We start from the raw sequence: 26,635 nt of genomic DNA, 5'->3' as shown, positions 1-26,635 counted from the left end.
ATTCTGAGAGTGTGCAAAGCTGTCATCAAGGCAAAGGGTGGCTACTTTGAAGAATCTCAAATATAATTTGATTTGATTAACACTTTTTTGGTTACTACATTATTCCGTATGTGTTATTTCATAGTTTTGATGTCTTCACTATTATTCTACAATGTAGAAAATAGTAAAATAAAGAAAAACCCTTGAATGAGTAGGTGTGTCTAAACTTTTGACTGGTGTGTGTATGTATGTATGTGTATATATATATATATATATGATATATATATATATATATATATATATATATAAATAATGATATCATTATTTATATCATTATTCATTATTTATATATCATTATTTATATATATTTTTTGCATTGATCCGCGGCCCTGTAAAAGGGGGCAGCCCGCAGATTGAGCCCTCCCTGGCCTATATAATATATTGATTATGATGATGACAACAATAACATAAATTATAGTATAATTTAACAATAATTATTATATCAATGATTAGGTATATGTAAACATTTTAAACACTACAGAATCTCTGTCTTCCAAATAGTGTGAGAAATTATTCGAAGCTACTTGTTTTGTTTCGTTCTCTTTATTTATTATTTCCGGTAAATGCTTTCTATACTGCTCTACTTGTCCGACCATTACCTACTTTATCATTCCTGTGAAACTAATGCACAACAACACACATTCTTTAGGGTTGTTGCCATTAAAGAACCTTCTGATGGAAATGATTGAGTGGTAGTGTAGAAAGCATTATGTTCTATGATTTAAAGAGTATTTTAGGACTAGTAATATAAACATATGATTATGATGAATATATACAGTATGAGCAAATGTATGCAGAAATAAGATGTATTTATGAAGTTTTGTTTAAAATGAAATACAGAAATATACTGATAAAATATGATAAGAGTTATAACTAAGGTGTTGAAATAAATGCTGAATAAACTATTGAACTGTTTTGATATTTTTTCCCTCTCTGAATCAAAGGTATCTACAGTGGCAAGAAAAAGTATCTGAACCCTTTGCAATTACCTGGATTTCTGCATAAATTGGTCATAACATTTGATCTGATCTTCATCTAAGTCACAACAATAGACAAACACAGTCTGCTTAAACTAATAACACACAAACAATTATACGTTTTCATGTCTGTATTGAACACAATGTGTAAACATTCACAGTGTAGGGTGGAAAAAGTATGTGAACCCTTGGCAGCAATAAACTCAACCAAATGTTTTCTGTATTTGCGGATCAGACCTGCACAATGATCAGGAGGAATTTTGGACCATTCATCTTTAAAAAACTGTTTCAGTTCAGCAATATTCTTGGGATGTCTGGTGTGAACCACTCTCGAGATCATGACACAGCATCTCAATCGGGTTGAGGTCAGGACTCTGACTGGGCAACTCCAGAAGGCATATTTTCTTCTGTTGAAGCCATTCTGTTGTTGATTTACCTCTGTGTTTTGGGTTGGTGTCCTATTGCATCACCATACTTCTGTTGAGCTTCAATTGGCGGACAGATAGCCTTACATTCTCCTGCAAAATGTCTTGATAAACTTGGGAATTCATTTTTCCGTTGATGATACAAGCTGTCCAGGGCCTGAGGCAGCAAAGCAGCCCCAAACCATGATGCTCCCTCCACCATACTTTACTGTTGGGATGAGGTTTTGATGTTGGTGTGCTGTGCCTTTTTTTCTCCACACATAGTGTTGTGTGTTCCTTCCAAACAACTCAAATTTTGTTTCATCTGCCCACAGAATATTTTGGAACATCCAGGTGCTCTCTTACGAACTTCAGACGTGCAGCAATGTTTTTTTTGGACAGCAGTGGCTTCTTCCATGGTGTCCTCCCATGAACACCATTCTTGTTTAGTGTTTTACATATCATAGACTCGTCAACAGAGATGTTAGCATGTTCCAGAGATTTCTGTATGTCTTTAGCTGACACTCTAGGATTCTTCATTGAGCATTCTGCACTGTGCTCTTGCAGTCATCTTTGCAGGACAGTCACTTTTAGGGAGAGTAGCAACAGTGCTGAACTTTCTGCATTTATAGACAATTTGTCTTATCGTGGACTAATGAACATCAAGGCTTTTAGAGATACTTTTGTAACCCTTTCCAGCTTTATGCAAGTCAACAATTCTTAATCTTAGGTCTTCTGAGATCTCTTTTGTTCAAGGTATGGATCACATCAGGTAATGCTTCTTGTGAATAGCAAACTCAAATTTTGTGAGTGTTTTTTATAGGGTGGGCAGCTCTTACCAAAATCTACAATCTCGTCTCATTGATTCGACTCCAGGTTAGCTGACTCTTGACTCCAATTAGCTTTTGGAGAAGTCATTAGCCTAGGGGTTCACATACTTTTTCCAACCTACACTGTGAATGTTTAAATTATGTATTCAATATAGACAATAAAAATGCAATAATTTGTGTGTTATTAGTTTAAGCACGCTATGTTTGTCTATTGTTGTGACTAAGATGAAGCGCAGATCAAATTGTATGACTAATTTATGCAGAAATCCAGGTAATTCCAAAGGGCTCACATACTTTTTCTTGCAACTGTAGGTTCACATAAAGATAGATAGTTAGGTTCACTGTTTGTTCTGTTATGATTGACTCATTTGGCAGCTTCTCCTCCTCCCAGCCCACCAGCGGCCTTACACCATATTGTTCTCATGTTCAGGATTACTTCAGATCTGGTCGAATGAGGAAAATGGCCACTAAGTACTTGAATTCATCTGCTGTAATCATACACTGTAGGAGGTAAGGTGGGACTTTAAGAAGTGGGAAGTCAAGGAGAAAAACTGAGAAACCAGCTAACCGTCAATGAGAAGTCATTCCTTGACACACTTGGACAGGTTCTGATGCAGTCGGTTTCCAGGACCCACTGTATCAGGGAAACCCCAAACCTCACTTTGCATGCAAGCAGTGTGGCAGCATGCACACTATGTGGTGTGGGAGTATGCGGCATAGTCTCTTTGGCAGTTTTGACAAATTCCGTCACATCAGAGAATGGAGTGTTGCAAAGGAATGGGGGATACCTAGTCGGTTGTACAACTGCAGGCATTCAAAGGTGCCCAGGGTGAATGTGACAGTTCACAGGGCCGCTCCCTACACACACACACTAATAAGCTCACATGATGCGATGCCACATTGACACAACGCTGTGCAGAGGGTTGAAATAAACTTTGCATGCACTCATGTCAACACTACAGTTCTTCAGCACCATATTGAGAGAGGGAGGGAGGGATGGAAAGGAGGAGGAGGAAGTTTCTTCCAGCTGTTTTTGTAATAGACTATACAGTAGCAGTTGTAGAGAGCGCGAGAGAGAGGGACAGTGAGAGAGCAAGAAGGGGTAGACGAAACAAATCATCTGACACTGAGAGTTTCAAGGAAACTACGAGAAGAAAAAAGAGGGATAGGGAGAGAGTGAGTAAATAGAGGAAGACTTGAATAACAACTTCAGAAAACAGCGAGAAAGTTGACCAACAGTGGAATGAGTATTAGGATAGAACAGCACTGCTAACAGCGGAGGAGTGAAAGGTAAGAATGATCTTTATTTTCCTCTTGCCTACCAATCATTGTATGATTTTCATGCAAATTCACTGTCTTTGTCTTACATTTGTTGGCTCTGACTTGGTGACTCACTCTTTCAGATCACACTGGTGTGTGTAACTTTAAGTGCCAGGGGAAATTGTGTCAGTGAGTGAAGAGCATGTTTTGTGGAAGAGACACAGAGAGAAAAAGAGACAGAGAGAAAGTCTGAATGGCCCAAGAACTAACAAGTGGTCACTTGAGTAATCACTAGTGATTCAGAGAGACATTTAAGTGATGATTTCTCCCAGACATAGTTTTAATTTTTGTCATGTTTGAATGAGGACTTTATTATTTCAATGACTTTAACACAACTTGAATGTATTTTTATTGGAATTATAGTCTAACTGTTCAGTGTTAGGAAACTGAGCAAAGACAAACTAGCCAATTGATACTCATAAAACCTAGACCCCTACCCACCTTACCTCAGCATGCTGATATAATATTATATATATATATTATATTATATATATATAAGACAAAGTGGATATAGTGGGACTATATTTAAAACAACAATTCTGTGACATTTATCAACAGTAGGCCTACTGTACTATTATGTCATGACATACAAGACCAGCTGAGAGAGGGACAGGCTAGATAAACACAGCAGCAAGGGGGAGGACTTGTGATGAAGTACGGTTATTCAGTTTCACACAAAGTTTCACTCCGACAATAAAGTGCCAATGTGTTATGGAGACAATAATAGGCCTGTAAGTGTCTGAGTGCTTGTGTGTTTGTGTATGGATCTGTATTATCTTGTACTGATCAGAAACTTCTTATACTGACATAACCTTGTGTTCATTTTAAATAAAGCTTTGACTTAGAATTACAGTAGGCCTATTAATTGTTTTCCAAATGCAAACTTTCTCCCCTCGCACTTTGTTGTCATGTTTTCCATGTTAAAGGGGCATTCTGTAAGTGAAGATGAGAGAAGATGGTTCAGCTAATAGGGAGGCTGTTAGTCAGAGCCAGGGAAAGATGACCTTTCGCTCCTTTTATTTCTGGACAGCAGCAGGAAGAATGTTGGAGCTGGGGTGTTCTATTCTTGCTGTTAGATTCCAGCCTATGAATTTGTAACTGACAGTTAATCTGTAAGTCTATGTCGTTGTTTTTTTGTTTGAATTGTTTACGTGTTCGCTATGCGGGGGAAATGATAAGACAGGTGGAACTACGTGGCTAATAACTGTTGTAACAGGGATCATTATCGTAGCAACACATCTTTGGGGGTGAAGGTTTTCCCGCGCGATGTTAGCTAAGTTTTCATGTTACCGGGTGTAGTTCGTAAAGGTTGATATGTGTATGTTAGGATGAAGCGTGAATTCATGCCAGGAATAATAAGTGTGAAGTTTGATTTCCTCCCTTCTGTAATAAGCAGCCAATGAGGTATTTGTTCCTTTATTCGTGTGTTCAATCTGATACTGTTATAGCTCCGGCTAAACTGTTTATGTATGTAATTACTTCAGAGTTATACCAAGCTAATAAGTCACTCATAAGACAAGAAGGTGTAAGAGTGTGCTTAAACTGTATTTTCATTTACTTTATAGTTCTCACGGAAGGTGATAATTCTGACTAAACTACAGAATAAAGCCGCCAGTAAAAATCAAGGAACGGTTGTGCTCGTGGTTACTGGAGGGAGTTACAGAATTCCAGTCTCGGAATGGTACTCCCCTTACTCACGATAGGTTCCGCCTTAGCATAGACGTCAGCAATGTAATGTATAAATTATAGCTGCGAGCAGCAATGAATTGGGTTCACAGGATGACAGAAAATACACCATATCAGTTGGATAACAGAGCAAGCACTCTGTCATTTAGGAACTCTCTTCCTGTATGTGCAATCAGCAAAAGCATTACCATGTTTATCTCTCAATACCACAAGAATGACGCAAGTGAAGTCTAGTCTAGTGCTGTAGGTTGGTTATCTTTCAATGCAGCAGGTAATCATTCTCAAATTCATGACTTAATGTATTGAGTTTATACACAGTACCAGTCAAAAGTTTGGACATACCTACTCATTCAAGGGTTTTTCTTTATTTTTACTATTTTCTACATTGTAGAATAATAGTGAAGACATCAAAACTATGACATAACACATATGGAATCATGTAGTAACCAGAAAAGTGTTAATTAAATCAAAATATATTTTATATTTGAGATTCTTCAAAGTAGCCACCCTATGCCTTGATGGCAGCTTTGCACACTCTTGGCATTCTGTCAAACTGCTTCATGAGGTAGGCACCTGGAATGCTTTTCCAACAGTCTTGAAGGAAAATAGTAAAAATAAAGAAAAACCCTGGAATGAGTAGGTGTTTGGCCGCCCAGCCAAACTGAGCAATTTGGGGAGAAGGGCCTTGGTCAGTGGTGGCCTGACGGAAGCCACTCCTCAGTAAAATTAATCTTCTCCTTTCCCCCTTCTGATAACCAGGCGGCGAATCGCATCTCTGCTAACATCAAGGCGGTGACCCGATCCTGTAGGTTCATGCTCTACAACATTCGCAGAGTACGACCCTGCCTCACACAGGAAGCGGCGCAGGTCCTAATCCAGGCACTTGTCATCTCCCGTCTGGATTACTGCAACTCGCTGTTGGCTGGGCTCCCTGCCTGTGCCATTAAACCCCTACAACTCATCCAGAATGCCGCAGCCCGTCTGGTGTTCAACCTTCCCAAGTTCTCTCACGTCACCCCGCTCCTCCGCTCTCTCCACTGGCTTCCAGTTGAAGCTCGCATCCACTACAAGACCATGGTGATTGCCTACGGAGCTGTGAAGGGAACGGCACCTCCATACCTTCAGGCTCTGATCAGGCCCTACACCCAAACAAGGGCACTGCGTTCATCCACCTCTGACCTGCTGGCCCCCCTACCTCTGAGGAAGCACAGTTCCCGCTCAGCCCAGTCAAAACTGTTCGCTGCTCTGGCACCTCAATGGTGGAACAAGCTCCCTCACGACGCCGGGACAGCGGAGACAATCACCACCTTCCGGAGACACCTGAAACCCCACCTCTTTAAGGAATACCTAGGATAGGATAAAGTAATCCTTCTAACCCCCCCCCCCCCCCCTTAAAAGATTTAGATGCACTATTGTAAAGTGGTTGTTCCACTGGATATCATAAGGTGAATGCACCAATTTGTAAGTCGCTCTGGATAAGAGCGTCTGCTAAATGACTTAAATGTAAATGTAAATGTAAAAGGCACATGACAGCCTGCATGGAGTTTGCCAAAAGGCACCTAAAGGACTCTCAGACCATGAGAAACAAGATTATCTTTGGTCTGAATACCAAGTGTCACGCCTCGAGGAAACCTGGCACCATCTCTACGGTGAAGCATGGTGGTGGCAGCATCATGCTGTGGGGATGTTTTTCAGTGGCAGGGACTGGGAAACTGATCAGGATCAAGGGAAAGATGAACGGAGCAAAGTACAGAGAGATCCTTGATGAAAACCTGCTCCAGAGTGCTCAGAACCTCAGATTGGGTTGAAGGTTCACCTTCCAACAGGACAACGACCCTAAGCACACAGCCAAGACAAAGCAGGAGTGGATTCGGGACAAGTCTCTGAATGTCCTTGAGTGGCCCAGCCAGAGCCCGGAATTGAACCCAATCGAACATCTCTGGAGAGACCTGAAAATAGCTGTGCAGCGACACTCCAAATCCAAGCTGACAGAACTTGAGAGGATCTGCAGAGAATGAAGTACAGGTGTGCCAAGCTTGTAGCGTCATACCTAAGAAGACTCGAGGCTGTAATCGCTGCCAAAGGTGCTTCAACAAAATACTGAGTAAGGGGTCTGAATACCTATATAAATGTGATATGAATGTTTTAATTTGTACATTTGCAAAAAAAAAAAAAATGTTTTTACTTTGTTATTATGGGGTATTGTGTGTAGACTGATGAATAAGGCTGTAACGTAACACAATGTTGACAAAGGGAAGGGGTCTGAATACTTTCCGATTGCACTGTATATGTTATTGGTCCTTGAGGCAAATTTGTTCAACATGAGAAAAAACACCTACATACAAAGTTTAAAGTCTCTATGTCAAACGGGGTGCCGGATTTGAGGGTTTAACTAAGACTGCTTATAACAGCGTCACCTATAGGCCAACCGGTGCCATTATTTAGACAAAGTTTCTGTGTGCCAAATTAGAAAAAAAGTTACCAATCTAGGCTTATTTGACCATGTAAAGGAAAGAATAATTGGAATCCAGTGAATAACAATGGGTTTCACGGTTTCGCTGTGAACCCCTAATAATGTTTCATCAAGTCGCAGCTGGTTCCAGCACTGTAGGCTCACTGTAAGAGTTGGATGTTTTTTGTTCCATTTCACTGAGATTCTGTATATTCCTAATCATATTTAATCATTTTTAATTTGAGTAAATTCTGTACAAATCTTTACTAATTATGTCATCAAGCCAAAAATGTTAAACATTTAATTAAGTATGGTCACTGGCATGCACATTTCAGATTTATGAGCTAAGACAGATTTCAATTGTGTAATAATATATTTGATGATATACTTCATGTAATGATGCAATCTCTGTGAAAGCACTGTAAGGAGGTTGTTCTTGATCTTTCCCTTTCTTCTTCGAAGATGTCCCCAAAAATGTCGACGCTCCCCAGAGAACCCCCTGAGGACACCAGGATGCAGAGTTTCTGGATGGTGAGGAGGAAGTTACAGATGAAAAGATCAATATAACATTTTACAATAGTTTGAGGCTACCATTAACGGATTATCTACACTACATGACCAAAAGTATGTGGACACCTGCTCGTCAAACATCTCATTCCAAAATCATAGGCATCTATATGGAGTTGGTCCGTCATTTGCTGCTATAACAGCCTCCTGGGAAGGCTTTCCACTAGATGTTGGAACATCGCTGCTCGGACTTGATTGGGCGAGTAGGCCTGGCTCGCAGTCAGCATTCCAATTCATCCCAAAGGTGTTCGATGGGGTTGAGGTCTGGGCTCTGTGCAGGCCAGTCAAGTTCTTCCACACCGATCGACAAACCATTTCTGTATGGACCTCGCTTTGTGCACAGGGGCATTGTCATGCTGAAACAGGAAAGGACCTCCCCAAACTGTTGCCGTAAAGTTGAAAGCACAGAATTGTCTAGAATGTAATTGTATGCTGTAGCGTAAAGATTTCCCTTCACTGGAACTAAGGGGCCTAGCCGAACCATGAAAAATAGCCCCAGACCAAAAACTGTCATGGTCCAAACACACCAAGAAAGTTGTGAAGAGGGCACGACAATGCCTTTTCCCCCTCGGCATCCCCTTTTCCCATTGCTCAGCATCCAACCGTAAGGTGCTACAGAGGGTAGTGCGTACATACCATAAGGCATGTTATAAGGAACAGGTAGCCATAGACAGAGAGACGCAGGCCAAGGAGAACACAGAGCTGAGTCCTGAGAAACTGAAGAAGATCCAAGACGCTCGGGAGAACGCCAGTGAGAAGAAAGACAAAGTGAGGAAAGCGCAAAGGCTACATACTCACAACTGCTAAATGTATATTCATTCATCTGAAAGTGTGGGATGCTCAACTAGCCAGATATGGATGTTTTGCACTTTCTTAATCCCATGCCCCCATATGTTTTACTACATTTTTCCCCACATACTGTTTCCTTTTATAGCAGGGTCAAAAATGGGTTATTGTAAACACCATAGTAACCACCTTCCATGTTATTGGTACACGCCATCTTTGTTTATCCAGTAGTAAATCATTTGAATGTATATAAGAACACTGACTAAACCAGAAGGGCCCATTCATTTACATCTGTCTCATAACCACCATAAATGACACATTCCATCACTTTAAGATGGTTTTCAGGCCAGGGACTGCATATGGCAAGCTTACGCAGTCTTTGTTGGCAAGACGTGTTTTGATGGTATGATATTACTGCTCTGATGAAAGGTCTGCAAGAAATATGAGAAGGTGTTGGAGGATCTCACGTCCTACACGCCTCACTACATGGAGGAGATGGAGGCCATTTTTGATCAATCGCAGGAGGAGAAGAAGAAGAGGATCAGCTTCCTCAAACAGGCCTTCATGTCCATCCACAGACACTTGGACATCACCAACAATGAGAGGTACAGGAGCCCCCTTCCTTCTCTTGTCTCTCTCCTCAATTGTGTGGGCGTGTGTGTGCATGCATGTGTGTGTTTGTGAAATGACTGTGATCTATGTGTACTGGGCTGTTGCGGCGACTGTATTATTGCCACACTGTCAGTCATGAGTCATGACCACAGTAAAATGGTAATCTCCTGTTATGCATGTCAGAGTGGTTAGAGGGACAATAGAGCCCTGAGTACCAGTCCATTAGGACCTTATGGTAGTTAGCAAGTTGGGCACTAAGTTGGGCACTAAAGTTCCTAATGGACTGGTACTCAGGGCTCTATTGTCCCTCTAACCACTCTGACATCAATGCAAATGCAATCTAAAATCACATCAAGTACTTATCATTAAAACACTATCATTCTATTAAAACTCACCTCACTGTAATTATCAATTTGAAGAAAGAAGTTCAACAGCAGGTTGCAAATGAGTGTAATGTAATATGGTCATTGTAGATGTTTCAAAGCCTAACACAACAAAATTGACAGCTTTCTATAGCGAAGATTAATGAGAAAAAAAACACATTCATATGCATATTAGAGCGTATGCATATGCATAGGCGTATGAGCCTTGCAGGCCAGTCAAGTTCTTCCACACCGAACTCACCAAACCATTTCTGTATGGACCTCACTTTGTGCATGGGGGTATTGTCATGCTGAAACAGGAAAGGGCCTTCCGCAAACTGCTGCCACAAAGTTGGAAGCACAGACTCGTCTAAAATGTAATTGTATGCTGTCGCGTTAAGATTTCCTATTCACTGGAACTAATGGGCCTAGCTCGAACCATGAAAATTAACCCCAGACCATTATTCCTCCTCCACCAAACTTTACAGTTGGCACTATGCATTGGGGCAGGTAGCATTCTCCTGGCATCCGCCAAACCCAGATTCGTCTGTCGGACTGCCAGATGATGAAGCGTGATTCATCCCTCCAGAGAACACATTTCCACTGCTCCAGAGTCCAATGGCAGCAAGCTTTACACCACTGCAGCCGACGCTTGGCATTGCGCCTGGGGATCTTAGGCTTGTGTGCGGCTGCTTGGCCATGGAAACCCATTTCCTGAAGCTCCAGACGAACAGTTCTTGTGCTGATTTTGCTTCCAGAGGCAGTCTGGAACTCGGTAGTGAGTGCTGCAACCGAGGACAGATGATTCTTACGCGCTTCAGCAGTCGGCAGTCCCATTCTGTGAGCTTGTGTGGCTTACCACTTCGTGGCTGAGCTGTTGTTGCTCCTAGACGTTTCCACTTCACAATAACAGCTCTTACAGTTAACCAGGGCAACTTTACCAGGGCAACAATTTGATGAACTGACTTGTTGGAAAGGTGACATCATATGACGGTGCCACGTTAAAAGTCACTGAACTCTTCCGTAAGGTCATTCTACTGCCAATGTTTGTCTGCTCGATTTTATACACCTGTCAGCAACGGGTGTGGCTGAAATAGCCGAATCCACTAATTTGAAGGGGTGTCCTCATACTTTTGTATAACTAGTGTATGTTTTGATTTCTAAGACTTTGTAAGTTTTATATCATTCACAACTAAAGTTGTCAAATAACTCTAAATCTAGCATATAGGACCTGTTTCAAATGATCATGTTTATGCTCATATGTGCATTTGGTCTGGAATAGAAAAAAATATAATTTCTGTTTTATTCATCTAAGTTCAATTATATTCTTCTACTATAAAACCATATCATAGAAATAATGTTGTTGGACTTATAAGCATATCTTGTCAGCTAAACAAACAAGCCTACAGCCTACGGCATGGAGCATAGCAAGATACCATACAGTAGACCATCTCATATTCTGTTCTTCTGAAATACATTCTCTTCATATCGTAATGTATTTAGACCGGACTAAATGGATTTAATGTGATGGTGTATATTCAATTGATTTATTCAATTGTTTTGATGGGTTCTGACTTCTAAACTTGAAAATATGAAATATCCTTATTCATGTCACTGAGGGAGAGAAGGGAAAGTAGAATGCTTACATTCTGTCAGAATATGTTATTGTTAGACATCAGAGATCCTATGGAAAGGAGAAGAGCCACAGTCTGGTACAAGTCAACAGGACAGCCATGAGTTGGGGAGGAATGAGGAATTTGGGCCAAGGTCAGGTCAGATGAAGTGAGGAAGAACAGATATCACTAAAGTTCTGTCTGGCAACAGAGGTGTATTGGCTGTTCAGATGTGTAAGGAGGAGACTTAAATAGGAGGAAGGGTTGAATTCCAGTGCTTGTGTTAACATGTCTTTGTCTGTTCAGCTGTCTGACCCTTTGGGTGAATAAACTTGGTTTGAGCTCTTCACAGTTGTCAGTCAGTTTTTACCCAGTTATTTAGAACCTAAAACTAAAATGTAGCTGTTGCAAAGGCACGAATCAACGACTTGTATGCAGCTTGTATGCGTGGAGGCCTGGAGATACTAAACGTGTTCATCTTAATTAATGGGCATTCCTGTGAGACCGGCAGCCTTTTGCATGACAATAACCGGCTGACAAAAGTTCATGACCACCACAGCCCTATCTACAGCGCATTCGTAAAGTATTCAGACCCCTTGAATTTTTCCACATTTTGGAAATGTTACAACCTTATTCTAAAATGTATTAAGTTGTTTTTTTCCTCATAAATCTACACACAATACACCATAATGACAACGTTTAAAGTATTCAGACCCTTTACTCAGTACTTTGTTGAAGCATCTTTGGCAGCGATTACAGCATCGAGTCTTCTTGGGTATGACGCTACAAGTTTGGCACACCTGTATTTGGGGACTTTCTCCCATTCCTCTCTGCAGATCCTCTCAATCTCTGTCATGTTAGATGGGGAGCATTACTGCACAGCTATTTTCAGGTCTCTAGAGATCTGTCAGCGACCATCAGGTTCTTGGTCACCTACCTGACCAAGGCCCTTCTTCCCCGATTGCTCAGTTTGGCCAGGCGGCCAGCTCTGGGAAGAGTCTTGGTGGTTCCAAACATATTCCATTTAAGAATGATGGAGTCCACTGTGTTCTTGGGGACCTTCAATGCTGCAGATATTTTTTGGCACCCTTCCCCATTTCTGTGCCTCGACACAATCCTGTCTCGTCGCTCTACGGGCAATTCTTTTGACCTCATGGCTTGGTTTTTGCTCTGACATGCATTGTCAACTGTTGGACCTTATACTATAGACAAGTGTTTGCCTTTTCAAATCATATCCAATCAATTGAATTTACCACAGGTGGACTCCACCTGGAAACAGCATATACCTGAGCTCAATTTCAAGTCTCATAGCAAAGGGTCTGAAGACTTACGTAAATAAGGTATTTCTGTTTTTTATTTTTAATAAATTAGCAAAATATCTAAAACCTGTTTTCGCTTTGTCATTATGGGGTATTGTGTGTAGATTGCTGAGGATTTGTATTTATTTAATACATTTCAGAATAGGGCTGTCACGTAAGAAAATGTGAAGAAAGTCAAAGGGTCTGAATACTTTCCGAATGCACTGTACATATAGGGGTAAAGTGACTAAGCAACAAGGTAATAGGCTGAGCTGTAGCTGTAGCGTATGTGGAGCAGTAGCAGCAGCCTATGTGGTGACTAATGTGTGTGAAAGTGTGTGTGTGTGTGTGTGTGTGTGTGTGTGTGTGTGTGTGTGTGTGTGTGTGTGTGTGTGTGTGTGTGTGTGTGTGTGTGTGTGTGGTGTAAGTATGTGTGTGTGTGTGGTGTAAGTATGTGTGAGAGAGGGGGTAGAGTCCAATGTGTGTTCATAGAGTCTGTGCAAGGGTCAATGCAGGTAGTCATTTGATCAGCTATTTAGCAGCATTGCTGAGCAGTTCATGGCTTGGAGGTACAGTGAGGGAAAAAAGTATTTGATCCCCTGCTGATTTTGTACGTTTACCCAACGACAAAGAAATGATCAGTCTATAATTTTAATGGTAGGTTTATTTGAACAGTGAGAGGCAGAAACAGGAGAGGGGAGAGTGAGCAACCCTCCCTTGTGCCTCTAGAAAGACAAAAAAAATAGACATAATTCCATTCGTCAGTACTGTTGCTTTAGGATTGGAATAGAGGACCCCTATCCATTTACAAAAGTCAGGTCCAAACAGGGGCGGAAATCCCGGGGGGGACGGGGGGGACACGACCCCCCCATCCTGGGGAAAATATGATTTGTCCCCCCAATATATCACTGAAACATAACTATGTAATTTCAATAATATTACTAATACGCAATGAAAGCAATTGTGCTGATTATAGACACTTAATAGCGCGTTTTTAAGTTTCAAAAGATTGCGACCCCCCCCACCATTTGCCTCACAATGGTTTGATCCACTGTCAGTTCCTTAGTTGGCAAGGTAACAGAGGGGTCGTATCTACTGTCTGAAAGGCACTCAATGAACGTAACTGACGTGAGGTTAATCCAGTCAATCGCACACACACACTAGCTGAATATGCAGAGCTAGTGCGCAAATATGAACTATTAAGCTAGCTAGTACCTATTTCATTTATGTGGCCTCGTCAAAGATGGAATCTTTGCTATCGTCAATTTATTCCAAGATCAGCATGCAGATGATGTAAATTAGTGCTTCAAAGTCCCTGTGATAAGGTTAGCGATAAACTGAAGTCCAAACTGAACAGAACTACACTCTCTTCTACCATTGTCTTAAATATATTTAATGGTCTCGTTACAAAAGCTAAATTGTCGCAAGGGAACTTTTATTTATTTATTTTATTTCACCTTTATTTAACCCGGGTAGCAAAGATTATAGCAAACACCACTGAAACGGAATTGGTGCTCACTAGCTTTGCAAATTCAGCTATTGTTGGAAGCTAGCCAATATGAAACAAACTATTAAAATTACAAAAGGTTGCAGCATATGTTGTGTAAATGGTGAACTCATACAGCTGTCAACTCTTGTCATTTTAATCCGTTTCACATTTGCTAGCTACCTTTTAGATTGAAGCCCAAATAGAATGATAAAAGATAAGATGATAGAAGCCCATCTCCCACTGTAAATAACCTACACACTGTGTGTGTGTGTAGCCAGCCAGCCAGGTAGAAAAATGCCAGAAAAATTAAAGACGGACATCAGAGTATTTTTCAGTGCACCAAAACACAAAGTATGAACCCTAGTAGCCTAATATTTCAAAGACTAGTTGATAAAATGTTCATAAGAAAGAAATGAAATTCTAATAGAAATGTTTGACAATGATGTCATTAGGCAGAGCAGGCAACAGATGGCACACAGAAAGCAGAGTTGGGGACAGATATGCAGGGACAGACTGGCAGAGACAGGGAGTCTCCGGTACGTTTGTTGAGTCTTTGGCAACATTATGAAAGGTTCTCAATTTTTTTTACTTGTAAAATAGGAACATAATTGGAAAATGCCATGGATACCCCCACTCTCAACTTAAACTGGTGACTGAACTAAGATTTGTTAAAGGCAATGGTATTGCTGTTGTGATTAGTTGTGTAGTTTTGGGTACCGGTAGTTAGGAGTACGGCAAACACCTTATTTCTTTGGTTCCTCAATATACATTTACCATATTACAATGTAGGCTATGTGTTACAGCACTACTTTTGGTGTCCCCCTCAGGAATTGCTCTTGAGAAAATTTAATGTGATTGTCCCCTCCAAAGTTGATATCAGATTTTCACCCCTGGGTCCAAACCACATTTTTCTAGGGTTCTTAAGAGAAAAGCCCACTCTACCCTATCAAATGCCTTCTCAGCATCTGTAATAATGGAGCTGTGAGTCGGGAAGCAGGTGTAAGTGAAATGTTTAATAAAACAACAAAACCAGGAACGAGACAATTCCTTTTGGCTACAAGCCGGTACACAAGAACAATACCAACTGGTGAGTGAACATAAGAGAGTGACATATAAATGGGAGAAAATGATGAAGGTAATGAAGTCCAGGTGTGAATCATAATGATTAACGATCATAATGATGAGTGCCAGGTGTGCGTAATGATGAATACCAGGACCGGTGGTTAGTATTCTGGCAACGTCGTACGCCGGAGGGGAGGAGCAAGAGAAGATGTGACAGCATCTAAGGAGGCAGCAGTGGTAGGAACTATATTTGAGCTGTTTAACGAGATGAGATGTAAGAGTCTCCTCATATCAGTTGGGGTCCTGTTCTTTATAATTCCTACTTGGTCACTATGTATGATATTATGTAGTGCCTTCTCTAAGCGTATCACAAGGGTCTTAGTAAGAATCTTACCATCCACATTAAGGAGGCTGATAACACAGAACCTGGACATTTTAGAGCTATCTCTATCCTTTTTAGGAATGAGCGATATCAAAGCCTCATTAAAAGGTGTCCGGAAGGGAGCCATTTTTAAATGCCTCCTGGTAAACCACTGTCAATACAGGTACAAGAATGTCAGTATACTTTTCATAATATTCTACAGAAAGGCAATCCAGACCAGGTGATTTCCCTGCTTTCATAGACAAAATGTTGACTCTAACTTCTTCTGTTATAGTATAGTCCAGGTCCTCTACCTGGCTATCTGATAATCTAGGTAATTCTATACCAGACAAGAAAGTATCCATATCTATAGGGCTCGCTGAACAGGAGGATGTATATAAATCTTCATAAAAACATATATTTGGATGAGGTCACCATCTTATTGCCCTTCTTAATTTCTGGAATTACTTTAGAAGTGTTCTGCATTTTTAGTTGTGTTTCTAGTAGCCTGCCTGTCTTATCACCTGCCTCATAAAAACCGGGTGACGTCTAAACAGTGCATAATCTGCCTTTTTGTTATACATTTCGTGCAACTGAAATGTAAATTTGCAGAAAGTTTGAAATGTGCTATCTGTGAAATGTCTTGTCAAATCCCTTTCCAAGACACATAGCTCTGTTTCTAATCTTTTTACTGCTTCAGCCCCTTCACTCTTCTTTTTGGGCGCATGTGCTATTATTTTCCCTCTAATATATGCTTTAGAGGTTTCCCATATTGTGGAAATATTTTCAGTTGAGACTATGTTGATCTCAAAAAAAAGGATCTAAGATCATCTGCTAGTGATTGGCTAAATATCTCATCTTGTACCAGCATGGTGTCGTCTAAATTTACCCTTCACATGTAACTCTACTATAGCATGATCTGTGAGGGCAATGGGCCCAATTTTGTAATCAATCACATTATTAACCATAAAATGAGATATCAAGAAGAAATCTATTCTGGAGTGTGTATTAAGACAGTGGGAGAGAATATACTTTTTTCTATCATTAGGATGGACTAATCTCCATATGTCTGTAAGGCCCATATCTTCTACTGCAAGTCTATTCTTTGGCGTGGAGCTACCTGTAAATTTACTTCTATCAATCATATTGTCCCTTGGTTAAAGTCTCCAGCAAGGACAATCTGCCCCTCCATATTTCCAAGTAGAATGTTGACGTCATTCAAAAAATCAGGGTCCTCCTTGTTGGGTGCATATATGTTGCATAACACAACTTTAATCCCATGTATAAGAGCCTCAATGCAGATAAGCCTGCCAAACTCATCAGTGTTGCTTCAACATTACAAAATTAAGTATTTTGCTTATCAGAATAATCACCCCATTTTGTTTGGAATTAAATGAGCTAAACTTCTGCAGCCCAGCCTCCTCTAAACTTCATTGCCTCTGTATCTGTTAAATGTGATTCCAGTATGAACACAATATCCGCCTGTTTTGATTTTTAATGTCAAAATCTTTTTCCTCTTCACTTGGTTACCACAACAATTTATGTTCCAAGAGATTATTTTTACATAACCATTAGCCATGTTTGCGCGGAGTAGTTATAGCCTGTGAGCGTGAAGTGTCCCATTTAACACACATGATGAACATTATTATTTAACATTTCACAAAATACTGTGCCTTCAGAAAGTATTAAGACCCCTTGACTTTTTCCACATTTTGTTACGTTACAGCCTTATTCTAAAAATGATTAAATAAAACAAATTCCTCAGCAATCTACACACAATACCCTATAATGACAAAGCAAAAACAGGTTTTTAGACATTTTGCAAATGTATTCAAATAAAAAACAGATACCTTATTTACATAAGTATTCCCATCCAACCTGACAGAGCTTGAGAGGATCTGCAGAGAAGAATGGGAGAAACTCCCCAAATACAGGTGTGCCAAGCTTGTAGCGTCATACCCAAGAAGACTAGATGCTGTAATCAATGCCAAAGGTGCTTCAACAAAGTACTGATTAAAGGGTCTGAATTACTTATGTAAATGATATTTCAGTTTTTTGTGTGTAGATTGATTAAAAATAATTGAATCAATTTTAGAATAAGACTGTAACGTAACAAAATGTGGAAAAGGCAAGGGGTCTGAATACTTTCCGAAGGCACCGTGTGCTCCAGCTGTACAATAATACTGTGAAAATAAACATAGAAAGCCAAAATAAAACAAAGCAATACCATGAGTTAATCATCACAGAATTCTCTTTGATGCTGCAGAGGATAACCTGCAGTCTCAACTCACAATTCCTTATGGTCCATGAGGCGCTTGAAAGGCTAAATTAGCAACACTCTCCCACAAACACATAGGCTACCTTCATTTGTATAGTAAACTGCATACCATTGCATTTTAACTTGTCTCATGTTCTTTATCTAGGCTAAACGCCTTGCTCTAGCAGGAATCTCTCTGCTTCCACAATGTCCTTAAATCTTTTTCTTTCCCTTCCAAGTAGAGGGGTCGCTGGGAATGCAAGTGTGTGCCTGACATTCTTCTTGTGTAGTTGTTTCTTTGCCGTTGCAAACTTCTTCATTGCCAGTTCCTTGGACAGGTTCAGGAAAAAGACAGCCAACAGTCTTCTCACTGAACATCACCCTTTTCTTTCGCCTCTAAGTATCTTGTCCCGGGCTTTAGATCTTAGGAAGCAGATGAGAACCGTTCTCCGGGGGCCCATTCTTGTCAGGCATGGTTAAACTGCGATGGGTTCGCTCAATTTCGAATTCATGCCTGTCGTCAAATCCAAATCCTTCTGCGATGATTTTCGGCACACACGAGATTGGTCCAGCACCAGCCTCACTCCCTCTTTCAGATTAACCAATCTCACCGTATTTCTCCTACTTTTGTTCTCAAGTTCGTCGACACGCTTCCACAATATGTCCAGCTTTTTCTCGTGATTCTCATTACCCTTCTCCAGAAGGGAGATGGCATCCTCCACTGTTGAAATCCGTCCCTCTGCCCCATCATCCTCTCTTGTATCGCATCAACTCTTTCCTTTAGCTCGGTAGTAGTTTTTATCGTGGAGACATCAGACCGACCATGAGAAACGCTGCAACTGAATATGCATTTTCTTGTTTACTTATGGCCCTATAAACCCCTTTCTGTGCCAAGAGTGTGCAAAGCTGTCATCAAGGCAAAGGGTGGCTACTTTGAATAATCTAAAATATCAGATGTTTTTATTTGTTGAACACTTTTTTTGGTTACTACATGATTCCATGTGTGTTATTTGATAGTTTTGATGAGAAAATAATAAAAATAAAGAACCCCTGGAATGAGGAGGTGTGTCCAAACATTTGACTGGTACTGTATATGTATATTAAAATAGTCTAAATTGTAGTATTTGGTCCCATATTCTTAGCACGCAATGATTACATCAAGCTTGTGACTCTACAAACTTGTTGGATGCATTTGCTGTTTGTTTTACTTGTGATTATTTTGTGCCCAATAAAAACGAATGCATTGTGTCATTAGAGTCACATTTCTTGTAAATAAGAATATGTTTCTAAACACTTCTAAATGAATGTGGATGTTACCATAATTACAGATAATCCTGAAGGAATCGTGAATAATGATGAGTGAGAAAGTTATGGTTGCACAAATATCATACCCCCAAGACACTCTAGGTTAGCATTTTTTTAAGGGGGGTGGGGGGGATGATATATATGCCGCTGTAACTTTCTCACTGATTATTATTTACAAACGTTTGACTACTTTATTACACACATAAGTGAATTTGTCTCCCGATATGGATGAAAATACCCCCAACTTAAAGCTGACAGTCTGCACTTTAACCTCAGTCATTGTATCATTTCAAATCCAAAGTGCTAGAGTACAGAGCCAAAAGTGTGTCACTGTCCCAATACTTTTGGAGCTCACTGTAGATGAAAACTCTCTTGGTAAATAGTTTGGTCTGCAGCTTATCATGAGGTATTCTAACTAAGGCGAACAAAAACTCAAGACTTCCTTAACATTAGAGATCACGCACCAGCTGTTAACAAAGTGACACACCCCTCCTCCCTCGCCTTACCCGAGTCTGCCGTTGAGACAATTGACATATGTATGTGAATGGTCAAGACAAAAGATTTAAGAGTGGGCTCCCGTGTGGCGCAGCAGTCTAAGTCAGTGCTAGAGGCATCACTACAGACCCTGGTTTGATTCCAGGATGTATCACAACCGGTCATGATTGGGAGTTCCATACGGCGGTGCACAATTGGCCCAGCGTTGTCCGGGTTTGGCCGGGGTAGGCAGTCATTGAAAATAAGAATAAACTGACTTGTCTAGTTAAATAAATAGTGTCTTTGAACCAGTTTGAGTGTTTCACACTCAAAAGATTTCTGTGTGTATTAATAATGGTCTACCACCCAAAGGACATCCAGCCAACTTGACACATCTGTGGGAAGCATCGGAGTCCACATGGGCCAGCATCCCTGTGGAACGATTGACACTTTGTAGAGTCCATGCCATGATGAACTGTTCTGAGGGCAAAAGAGGGTGCAACTCAGTGTATATCCATGTACTTATTCAGCAAAGACTTTGAGAAACATAGTGTTTTTCAGGTCCCGTTGATAGGATAGACCCGAATGGAGGTCATCCAGTTTGTTCTCCAGTGATTGTACTGTTCTGGAAAAATTCTTACACAGGGACACTCGAAGTCAATCTTAAATGAATCATTGTTTATTGTCAGCGCGCTGGAGAGGTTCCAACCAACTAAATTCACCATAGTACACGTCAATCAGGAGCTCTTCTGGGCAGTCCCAGCAGTTGTCTTATATACGGCTATACACAGACAAGTTATAGTTGCATGATTTAGCATAATTAATTCATTATTGTTTTGTTTCATTCATATGACCGACCACTACTGTTTCATAACATGTGACAGACCAACGCCTTACGCGGCTTCTCCTCTCTCAGCTGAGACCTTAACTGGGATATATTTCATTTGTTCTCAAAACAAGGTCTGGGCGTACTGCCATATTTCAGCTACTGATAAGAGGATTTGTTTAGTCATCCACTTGCATGAACACATTGTTTTTTTAGAACAGCACATGAAGAGAACACAGAAATGAGTTAAGAAAAGCACAAACATTATTCCCATTACAGTACATTCGCCAATGGTGGTGTATTTGCTTGCCGACGTAGTCTCGTCAGGGTGCTGGGTCGCATGCCTCTCTTTCGACTGTAACGTTTTGTTTTGGGTCCCAGGGATAAAGGCCTGGTCTGGAGTAAGAAGAACGTCCAGAGCTGCCAACTGGTTGAAGTATGTTTGTCCAAATTGAGGTTAGTGATCGCTGTTCTGATGTCTAGAAGCTGTTTTCGGTCATAAGAAATGGAGGCATTATGGTTAGCAGATGTTATTGCGAGTGTAGCGAAATGCTTGTCATAGCTGGCATCAGCTGTAATAAATCAAGATGTATTCACAATCACAATGACATAAGGCTTAGAAATAAGAGTTTGGCATTTTGATAGAAATGTCTACGTCAGGGTGACTGTCCTTACCTTAAGTGGTATGGTACTTGTTTACTTGTTTACATTTTAGCAGACGCTCTTATCCAGAGCGACTTACAGTAGTGAATGCATACATTTCATTTCATGCATTTTTTTTTTGTACTGGCCCCCCGTGGGAATCGAACCCACAACCCTGGCGTTGCACACACCATGCTGGCGTTGAAAACACCATGCTCTACCAACTGAGCCACCAATGGAGTTTGCCTATGGATTTGTCTTCATCCCTCCATCAACCTATCAGGGGGAAGTCAAAAGGAAATCACCAATTGCAATTAAACGTTCAGGTAAGTTATGATTTTTCCGGCACACTTCAAATGAAGTCTTGCTAACATTGTTCACTGCTACCACCCTTACCCTAGATGCTGTGTACAAAAAGACCACCAAACTCTTGTCAGTAAACCAACTAATGTTTTCCAGTTCATTAATGAATCTTGTGTAGTCCACATTAACAATGCTCTCTCTCATCTCTCCCAGCTCCCCTCCCTCCCCCAAACAGAGGGTGTCCCTGCTGTCCTACCCCTCCAGCACCCTCCTCAGAATCTCAAAAACAGCCCCCTTTCCAGAGCAGAAAATCACATTTAAAAATGGTGAGGTGAAGAGAGCTCCCAACTCCTCGCCACTGTTTGAGAATGCAGCCTTCCATCTTAGATGAGGTGATGTTCCAGGCTCGCTCAAACAGCTCACATCTCAAACAGCTCAGAGGAAGGCCCCAAAAATTGTCAAAGACTCCAGTTACCCAAGTCATAGACTGTTCTCTCTGCTACCGCACGGCAAGCGGTACCAGAGCGCCAAGTCGAGGTCCAAAAAGCTCCTGAACAGTTTATACCCCAAAACCATAAGACTGCTGAACAATTAATCAAATGGCCATCCGGACTATTTACATTGACGACCCCCCCCCTTTGTTTTTACACCGCTGCTACTCGCTGTTTTATCGATGCATAGTCACTTTACAAATTACCTTGACTAACCTGTACCCTGCACATTGACTCGGTACCGGTACCCCCTGTATATAGCCTCGTTATTTTTATGTCATTGTCTTGTGTTACTTCTTGATTATTTTTTTATTTTAGTTTATTTAGTAAATATTTTCTTAACTCCATTTCTTGAACTGCATTGTTGGTTCCTCTCTGGGATAGGCGTCCCACTAGCAGGACAACTTCCGGTGAAACTGGAGGGCGCGCAATTCAAATAAATAATCATAAAAATTATGGATATTAAACATTTAGGGACATACAAGTGTCATATCGGTTAAAAGCTTAAATTCTTGTTAATCTAACTGCACTGTCCGATTTACAATAGGCTTTACAGCAAAAGCATGCCATGCGATTGTTTGAGGACGGCGGCCCACATCAAAATATTTTTCCACCAGTACAGGTTTCATAAATTCACAAATAGCGATTAAATATTCACTTACTTAAAAAAAAATCTTCCACTGATTTGTCATCCAAAGGGTCCCATTTACAACATGTGTCGTTTTTGTTAGATAAAATCCTTCTTTATATCCCAAAAAGTCAGTTTAGTTGGCGCCATCGATTTGAGTAAACCACTCATTCAACATGCAGAGAAAGGAATCCAAAAAGCTACCACTAAACTTTGTTAAAACAAGTCAAAATACGTTTCTATTTAACCCTCAGATACTCTAAAATGTAATTAAACTATAATATTTCATATGGAAAGAAGTATGTTCAATAGGAAAACGATATTAGCAGGTGCTCCCTCTTCGTCGCGTGCGCATAGACTAATTTCTAAGTCTGTATCCTAGTACTAAAACTCATTCTTCCTCGTTTGGGAAGAAACAAGCCTAAAACCTTGAACAAAAGTCACTGACATCCAGTGGAAGCCATAGGAATTGCATACTGGGAGCTAGATTACATTTTTTCCCAATACATTCTAATGGAAGAGCATTGGCTCTCCAAAAAAAAATTCTGGTTGGTTTTTCTTTGGATTGTCTCCTACCATATCTATTGTGTTAGTCTCCTACATTATTTTAACATTTCTACAAACTTCAGAATGTTTTCTTTCCAATGGTACCAATTATATGCATATCCTGGCTTCAGGGCCTGAGCAACAGGCAGTTTACTTTGGGCACGTCAGTCAGGCGGAAATGGAGAATAGACCCTAGCCTGAAGAAGTATTAAAGGCTTGTAAAGTAAGCATTTCATGGTAAGGTCTACACCTGCTGTATTTGGCACATGTGACAAATACAACTTGATTTGTTTTGACAGGTTTGCCTAGCAATAATGTCATTTTTATATACAGTTCAATTGGAGTCTCAAAAATCATGAGTAAACTCTTGACATTGTCTCAGTATTGTGGCTAACATTGTGTCCATCTCTACCTTCCTCAGCTCTACTTCCTCCATCCATGCGATCTCAATCACCTGCTTACATCCAGCCAATCCCAGGCACCCCTTCCCTTCCAATAACCAGAGGCTGACCTTTCGAAGGAAGAACCAGACATTGGGGATCATCCATGGGATCCAGACTACTCATACCATATCCCAGAAGGCAGTGGGGAAGGGATGAAGCATTTAAACACCACCGTCAGTGGAGTCAGATGACTGGTCAATGTGCTTTAAAGAGATATTCTTTGGTAGGCTTAAAGCTATTATAGTCAGACAATACTGGCATTCATGCTATCCACATATTAAGATGTCAACAAAACAAAGAGTCTTGCATGTGATGACAGATGAAGATATGGCAAAGATTATAATGACAACCAGAGCGTGAATTACACCGTGACATTCGAAGTGGTCTCTATTGAGTGCAAAAAAATGTATGGGCCTAATAAAGACAATTTAACGGTACAAATTATTTACCATTTTAATGTAGCATGAACAGCCATGATACTTTCATCTGATTGTCAAACAAATCACTTCAAAAATAATCCAAACAGTGCAATGGATGTACACTTGTGCCATTAGATTAATGGAAATAGATATCTGTTCACAAAACACCAAAAAGTGTGCCTAATGACATTGGGTGATTGTCATTGATTAGGCCTACGTTAATTGATGCAGCTTACTGACAAACTCAGCCTGAAGTCGGGACACCCCCCAAATGGGTCTGAAACTGTCCAGGGAAAAATGGGATGGTCACCCTAAAACACACAGCCAATTTACTAGACTAGGCTACAATGTGTAGGCCTATTAGCATGAACTTCAACTGGGGCTACCGGTAGCCATTAATGTGGTTTAAAAAAAAATAAAAAAAAATAGGTGGCCATTTTTCTGAAAAATCTGAGTAAACTGCGTTTAGTTGCGTTCACCCTCCACTAGACCTACACCACTGCCGGTAGCCTACCCTCTCAGCAGAGGCAATTTTACACACATGAACTTGTGTGGAACAGGTACCCTACATTCAATATAATACACCAGTTGAATCAAAACATGTTTACCATAGTTCATGTGTAATGGCCGTCTGAAAGAGTAGACCAAGGCGCAGCGTGGATAGTGCTCATCATGTATTTATTTCTAGTGAACACTTAAACAAAATAACAAAAACGACAGCCAAACAGTTCTGTCAGGTAATACTCACAAAACAGAAAATAATCACCCACAAAACCCAAAGGAAAACAGGCTACCTAAGTATGGCTCCCAATCAACGACAACGATGTACAGCTGTCCCTGATTGAGAGCCATACCAGGCCAAAACAAAGAAATACATAAACATAGAAAAAAGGACAGAATGCCCACCCTAGTCACACCCTGGCCTAACCAAAATAGAGAATAAAAACCTCTATGGCCAGGGCGTGACATCATGAGTTGTCCATAATTCATGAATTGTCCATAATTCATGAATTGAATGCTTGGAGTCTTCAGATCGTGTGACACAAAACACTACTTTCCTTTCCTTACATTGACATTCATGACAGTGTTATTTGTAATTATTACAACATCAGAACATTGAACTTAAATCCTGTATGATTCCTGGATATTGGAAATCTCTGAAAATTCACTGTACTGTAAGTGTAACTATGCCTATGTAACATTTCATTACATTTGGATGTAAAAACAGTTCTCATGGGCAACACAAATCCCAAATAATGTAGGCATATGCCTTTGCAAAATCGAATGCTTCTTACCGAAAGAGTCAACTATAGGCCTACTGTCATTGATGTTGGATGGATTGGATGCACATTGGTGTGTAGCTGTAGGATAGTTGTCTAGTGATATTGGAGGCCATCATCAGCTGATCCAGAAAATAAAATATTGATAGAAAATAATAAAGCAAAATAAATGGTATACTTCTTATGGCCACGGACAGCATAGAGAACACCGATACCCGCGCGCACCTGAAAAACAAATCAATGAGCGCTCTAAACAACTGACTGACAAAAGCAAACAATGATAAATCAACAGATACATCTAATGCATTGGAATAAAGGCTATTTTTATCAAGGGCTCATGGCAAACAAACGGCGAAAATGAGCAAGTACAAAGAAAAAGCCATGCATTTAAAGGAACTCAGCTGAGGTCAAATTTGACGCTACTAAGTGGTTAGCTCAGTGGACATGGAGACGGTATATACAGCCACATAGAAGTAAATGGTTTAAACCATGACAGAGTTGGGGGTGTTTGTTTCATTTGGAAGCTTTTAGTTTCATATTTACCACTGTAAAACATATTTGCATTTAGGGGAGCTAATGTCTCATTCAGGGGAGCTGAGCCTCCTCCGGCTCCCCGTAATTCGCACTCTGAAGACAACCAGCGTTGACATTTGATTCTCTATACTTCTAGCTCCAGCCTTGCCACCAAGACCTTACTTTGAGGTCCTGTCCAGAATCCCTAGTCTTGTTGCTTGATTCTTACGCCTCTTCAATGTTTTCTTCCTCATTCCCCAATAAATCCCCCTCAGTTCCTTCCTGTGACCTGGCTACAGGTTTGTATTCATTAATTTGTTCATTATGGACATGCATTAGAATATCTTCACAGTTAATTAGGTAATTACTCATTGACAATTTAAATTTTAAGTGCAACTGGAACTACTTGTGACCATTTACTACACAGGATCAGGGGAGCCATTGCCGGGGAGTCCAAATCTGATCCTAGTCAGTCTGTGAACAAATGGTTAGTGGAATATTCCTGCTATCATTCTGGAATAATGTTTTGTGTATGATACCCAATGTCTTTGACCTGACTTTTCACTGTCTCTCAGTATGTCACAGTCTAACATGCTTGTCTGTGTTGACCAACTTGTGTCTAATTACAGTGCTCACCATAAAGGGCCGCA

The 26,635-nt window shown here is 40.5% G+C and overlaps 1 protein-coding gene across 9 annotated transcripts; it reads left to right on the top strand.

Moving 5' to 3' along the window:
* The first annotated feature begins 3,314 nt into the window (after positions 1-3,314).
* Positions 3,315-24,214, top strand: LOC106578271 (protein kinase C and casein kinase II substrate protein 3). Of its 9 annotated transcripts, none has more exons than XR_014381579.1 (7): positions 4,624-4,974; positions 6,016-7,360; positions 8,171-9,043; positions 9,491-9,666; positions 21,102-21,688; positions 21,879-23,567; positions 23,752-24,214. XR_014381579.1 is itself a non-coding variant. In XM_082965559.1 (7 exons), the coding sequence occupies exons 3-5, from the start codon at positions 8,171-8,173 to the stop codon at positions 21,220-21,222; spliced, it is 366 nt and encodes a 121-aa protein (XP_082821685.1). In that variant the 5' UTR covers positions 4,630-4,974; positions 6,016-7,360; the 3' UTR covers positions 21,223-21,688; positions 21,879-23,567; positions 23,752-24,214. The 9 variants fall into 9 exon arrangements, 2 of the variants coding, with proteins under 2 accessions (XP_045557914.1, XP_082821685.1); XR_014381581.1 differs by having other exon boundaries at positions 4,629-4,974; positions 8,171-9,666; positions 21,879-22,057; positions 23,462-23,567; XM_082965559.1 differs by having other exon boundaries at positions 4,630-4,974; positions 8,171-8,239.
* The last annotated feature ends 2,421 nt before the right edge of the window (positions 24,215-26,635 follow it).

Source organism: Salmo salar, chromosome 19, assembly GCF_965601325.2.
Source record: "Salmo salar chromosome 19, fSalSal1, whole genome shotgun sequence".
Classification (NCBI taxonomy): Eukaryota; Metazoa; Chordata; class Actinopteri; order Salmoniformes; family Salmonidae; genus Salmo; species Salmo salar.
The sequence above is the reverse complement of the archived record's forward strand: the minus strand, read 5'-3'. Positions and strand labels throughout refer to the sequence as shown.